This window comes from Chinchilla lanigera, unplaced genomic scaffold, assembly GCF_000276665.1.
Source record: "Chinchilla lanigera isolate Chin_1 unplaced genomic scaffold, ChiLan1.0 scaffold00067, whole genome shotgun sequence".
In the NCBI taxonomy this organism is placed as follows: Eukaryota; Metazoa; Chordata; class Mammalia; order Rodentia; family Chinchillidae; genus Chinchilla; species Chinchilla lanigera.
The window spans coordinates 10,279,209-10,285,055 of NW_004955468.1; the positions used below are offsets into that span (position 1 = coordinate 10,279,209).

The 5,847-nt window shown below is 38.1% G+C and overlaps 1 protein-coding gene across 1 annotated transcript; it reads right to left on the reverse strand.

The window, feature by feature from the left end:
- Positions 1-4,294: 4,294 nt before the first annotated feature.
- Positions 4,295-5,415, reverse strand: LOC102025672 (olfactory receptor 10K2). Its single transcript, XM_005400150.1, has one exon. The coding sequence runs from the start codon at positions 5,291-5,293 to the stop codon at positions 4,349-4,351; it is 945 nt and encodes a 314-aa protein (XP_005400207.1). The 5' UTR covers positions 5,294-5,415; the 3' UTR covers positions 4,295-4,348.
- Between the last annotated feature and the right edge of the window lie 432 nt (positions 5,416-5,847).

The following is a 5,847-nucleotide window of genomic DNA, read 5'->3' on the forward strand; positions in this document are numbered from 1 at the left end:
TTGTCATGGGGAGTTCTTACATGTACATAATACATTTTAATTCTTTGTTTGTCCCTTTCCTCACCCAGCCTTCTCTGCTCCCTCCAACTCTTAATCCCCTCCCATTTGAAAAAGCTCTATTTCCACTTTTGTGAAAAGAGTAGTAGCTTCCTGAAAGGCAAATCTTAGCATTGCTCACTAGAAGATCTTTAGATACTCACCCATGATCAAAGTTCCACTTGAAATTAAGAATTTTTATCACATTATCACAATATTAATACATATAATTCTAATATGACTGGAGGTGATATGAATTTTAATATGAAATAAGGATTCATTATGACTATAAAATTTAGTCTATTTGTGTATAAATGGGTCTATATAGTCACTCAATTTTATTATGAATTACTGAAAGATTTTTTGTGGCTATATTTTAATGTCTTTATTAAAAATTGTTAAGTGTATTTCTGGGTGTATTGTGAGTTAAATCATTTATATTTATTATTTTGCAGTCACTTTTCATTGACCTAGCCACACCGATATGTTGACCTCTCAAAGAAACTCTCACTTCCCATAAGTAACTCTATCCTCTCGATATCTTCAATTGATATCCTCACTTGTAGGCTGTTTGAGAATTTACCCTTAAATTTACAAAGCCCTGCAGATACAGACCTGGTATCTAGCATTTCCCTCTACTCCCCTGGATCACTATTCTGTAGAGATGGCCTCTTCTATACTTTCACTCTGAGCTATTGTATTGCTGTTGGAAACCAGCGTTGTCTCTATTGGTCTCTTGCCAACCACAGATATAGCATTTGCTTTGTAGTTATGCAATCCTCTCTCCTGGGAATGATTACTGTGTTATGTTTTGTTACAAATAAAGAATCATCAAGGGAAAAAAACAACTTTCCTAATGTGGAAAGCGCAAAGAGGGAAAAAGTACAATGAGATTCCAAAAGCTTTTCATAAGAGAAAACTCAAAGCAAAATGGAATGGTTCGGAAAATCATCTCAGAAAATAAACAATGGGAGGAAAGTCATAGGAGGTCTTTCGACCTAGCACTGAGTGAGTTTGAATCAATAAATGAAAGTTGAGTCAGCTCCATCCTATTGTTCTATATTTTTCTTGGACTGGTATTCTGAAAATTATGTTTCCATAGAATCCTTTTGCTTGGTGGATTTTAATACTTGTAGGGAACTATGCAAGAGAAGGTGCTTCTGCTGCTAGCATCTGCTGAAATTTCCTGACATCAGCAGACAGGTGTGGGTCTAACATGCTTCAGACCAGTGAAGCTTCATCCTCTTTGATGTACCAGCAGGAGCCACGCCATTCCTCTGGGTAATGACGCCATCATTCATGGCATATTCCCATACCCACTGGGAACACCCCATGCATTCTTTAACCAACAACTGGGCTGTTCCATATTCTGAGAGGTTTTAACACTAGACCTCCAAAATCTCTCTTCTGAACTCTTAATTCCTAACACCAACGCCTCTGCCTGGCAGAGATAAGAAGAGTCGCCACTACCTTGAATTGTAAATATGCAAGTTTCCTTAACATGCCATCTTTGCTCTTTTAAACTTACACACCCGTGTAACAGATTCTTTGTATTAAACCCTTTCTGTCTGAAATAACTGCCATGACTTTTGAATTTTTACCTCAGTCTTAATAGTTAGAGGCAATCACATACAAGAAGATAATATTAAGCAGGAAACGAGGGTAAACATTTTAGATTTCTTCCATAATATGTGAGAGAAAGGAAATGCTCAACATAAAACAGAGTGAGTAATTAAAGAGGTCCAGTGGTAGAGTGTCATGATTGAGAGAAAAACGTAGGGTTCTTTCAGGGAGCAGATAGCAGAGTCTAGAAGAGAGATTTATGAAGAGATATTGAAGGTGATTTTTGGAATAGGTTATATAGTGCATAATATAACACGTCACCTTTATATCTCTTAGTGATTCCTACTAACTTAGTTTTTAAACAATAAAGCTTTTTTGAGTTTCTAGATATTAGTTTAAGTAGGGGTCTATACACAACTACCTTATAGATTGTCTTGTCCTACCTTAAATTTAGACTTGGTAATACAAAGGAGGGAGATATACAACCTGGAAGTTCATGAGTGCTGTCTCCTGACTTCAGCTGTGAATAGTCTGTGTAATGTTAAAGGATGTCCTAGAAAATGTATCTTAGTCCACAAGGCCATTCTGATAGAATACAAATATATCCAAAGTGATAGCAATTCCACGTCTTGATATAGTCCCTATCCTCTTTCCTCTAAAGTATTCAAAAGAGACATATACAAGGCAGACAGTTATGAATGGGCAATTCAACCACTGATTTATTATTTTTGGCTGACTTTACACCTGAAACTCAAGTGCAGATTTATTTGTAAAGCAGTTGGAATAAGTGGTCTCATTAGAAGGCCTATGGAACTTTGCTCGCAAGTTGAAATCTCAAAATCTTTCCACTTTCCTGTAAATTACAAGTAGGAAATGGAGATAAAATTAACTTTGTGTGTGTGTGTGTGTGTGTATGTGTGTGTGCGCGCGTGCATGCCTGTGCATGCGAAAGCATATGATTCTGTAGAGGAAGAGAGAAAACAAGAAGTTCAGTTTTAACTTATGCTAGGGTGTGCCCAAGGTCAAAATAATTCTTCAGTTGTACGGGAAAATCAAGAGGAAGGAAAAAAAATACCAGGAGCGTCATTCTGACTTTTATGACCTTTTAACCCTCATTCTGCCCACTTTTCAATATACTAGCATCTGACCTCAAATAACAGTGTTCATAACTCTTGAAAAGAAAAAGATTTTAAAGCAATTTATCCAACTGTAGATGCCACATGACTTAACTCCTTGGTTGTTAAAGACAAACAAAAAAGTTGTAGTACCTGCAAACGGTCACAGGAGGCTATTTTGGGGCCATTAACTAAGGAAACTGATTCTGAGAGTTCAGCATCAGTTCCACTCATCAGTATACAAATCATTTTAATTCTCTGAGTGTCACCTTCTCATTCACAAAATGTGGATGATAATATATGCTTCCCAATTCTGTTCTAAAGTGTGAATGAAGTAACATTTTTAAACAGCAGCTAACAGTGCAGGTATAAACTATTAACACATGAAACAGTTTTTTTTAGGGGTTACCAGTTAATTTCCTGTTCATCAACAGCTTGATGAGCTAGGTCCCTAAGGTAAGCAACAAGGACAAGAAAAAGACAACTTGGTGGTTGTATAAATTAATTTTAATTTAGTCTCCTTTACTTTTAAGTGCTATCTACAGCAAGCTGCAAGCTTCTGAGATATAGAAAAAGGCATCTAACTCATGTCTCTGGCAGGAGAGCTTGACATCAAACAACAGAGAGGGCCTCTGAATGGGATATTCAGCTTCCTCCCAGTCCCAGAAAGTATACCTCATTGCTGAAGGGATTGGCAGAAGTAAAAGAAAACACCATAAAACAAATTAAATCAATCAAGAAGCCTTTATTTGCATGTGAATTTTGATAAGAAAAACAATGTGAAATGGTATCTCTATTACGTATTTGCACCTGCTCCTGTGGAGAGGAGAGATGATTGAAATGTCTATCTTAAGTTCTCGGCTGCAAAGGCACTTACAGACTCCTGAATGATAAGCAGAGTAGCGCTTCACTGCTCTTTACATAGAATTTCCTACTTAATGAATGGTAAGTGAAATAAATTTAAGGTTGGCTTGCCTTTCCTGGCCAACCTGTATGAATTATTGGTCTGCTTTTTGACCTGTGCTGCTGGGGATATCTTCAAGGTATGCTGAGAAAATTTAGCTTTGCCTTAATGCATAAAAATTAGAAAAAAAATCATCTCCTATAAAGCCATTAGAAACACAGAAATGGGTAACTACTGTACTTTTTTGCACATGGATACTTAATGGATATATTTTATGCACCAAGCATTATAACAGATACATTACAAACATTATGTCACTCAAAATTGTGATTTAACTGTACTGAAAGATTGAGATTTAAAAACTACATAGAAAGAGTACAATCCAGAGACAGAAGCTTCCTTGGTCCCTAGAACAGAGTATTAGGTTTATGCCCTACTTTACTTTAGTTTCTAGTTTAGTGAAATCCTATGTTCCAGACCCTAGTATTTCTAAACACATGTACACTTTCCTATATCTGTTATTCATTAATTGTCACTAAATTGAAAATCTTCAATCACAATAATCATGTTATTACTCAAGAAGTTGCATTTTTCTTAAATTTATGTTTGGGGAAGAGGCATAAATAATCACTATCCCTGAACAGCACGCTCAGGTGCTTGATCATTTTCATTCTGGAAGCTTTTCCCTACATAGGTTGTGCTTCACAGTTTGAAAAGAGCAGGATGCAGATTAATGTTGTGGTAGAGAAATTGTTCTTTCCGCAACTCTACGAAGTGCTGATTTGAACTCTTTATTTCTTAAGCTGTAAATCATTGGGTTGAACAAAGGAGTTAGGATAGTGTAGGACACTGATATTAGAACATCTTGGCTTGAGGAGTAGTTGGATTGAGGCCTTAAGTATATAAAAGAGGCACAACCATAGTGGACAATGACAACAATGAGATGTGAAGCACAGGTGGAGAAGGCTTTGTGCCTGCCCAATGTGGATGGAAACTGGAGGATGGCGGAGATGATGTGAATATAGGATACCAAGATTAAAAAGAGGGGGATAACCAGGATCAGTGCACAGAGCATGAAGATGATAATCTGACTAAAACGAGACTGCTGAGATGCCAGTTTGAGAACAGGGAAGATGTCACAGAAGAAGTGATGGAGCTGATTGGAGGAGTGGAAAGGCAGGTGAAACACCAAGGACGTCACGATCTGTGCCACAGTGAACCCACAGGCACAGGCAGCAGCCACTAATCCCACACATACTCTATGTCCCATGAGCACCGTGTAGCGAAGGGGGTTGCAGATGGCCACGTAGCGATCGTAACCCATGGCTGCCAGCAGCAAGGAGTGAGAGCAGCCGAGAAAGAGGAAAGTGAACATCTGGATGGCGCAGCCCAGGAAGGAGATGGTCTTCTTCCGAGCGAGCAGGTCCACCAGCATCTTGGGTATAATGACAAAGGTGTAGCAAGTTTCAGAACAGGAGAGGACAGACAGGAAGAAGTACATGGGGGTGTGAAGGGATCTGTCCAGCACGATGGTAGAAATGATGATAGCATTTGTGCCCAAGGTGAACAGGTAGAGGAGCAGGAAAATTACAAACAGCAGCAGCTGCAGCCCAGCCAGAGAGGAGAAGCCAAGGAAAACAAATTCTCTCACTGTGGTCTCATTGATCCGCTCCATAGAGGGCACATCATCAGGAAACAATCCAGGAGAAAGGAGGGGAGTGCCCAAAGAAATCACCGAAAATTAGTAGAATCACAAGAAATTGATCAGTGCAAAGCACACATTCTCAGATTTGGGGTTCAAAGTCAATGTTGTTTTTCCATCTTATTTTTTTATGATATGAAGTAAATAAAACCAAGCAAATGTACCTCAGACTTTACACACCCACAATAATATAAACATCATAAAAAATTCCTGGCAGTTTATGTTCAATCATCCCTTTGTCTGCATTCCTATGACAAGGGAGGTATGAGGATTTTTTAAATGCAGCACTTGTCCACTGGGTTTTCTTGCATCCACACTCTCTCAGTGAAATATTTTTCAGAGCTGAAAAATAAGACCACCCAAAATTATGACACTTAGATATAACTCACTTAATCTTCAATAGCTTTTGTTTTCCTTCTCACACTGAATCTCCTAGTCTTAATTTTAGTATTTCCATAATCTACACCTACACTTTTTCCTGTTCTATTTGCCTTTCTTTCCAGTGAGATTCCTTAGTTCTATCCTCT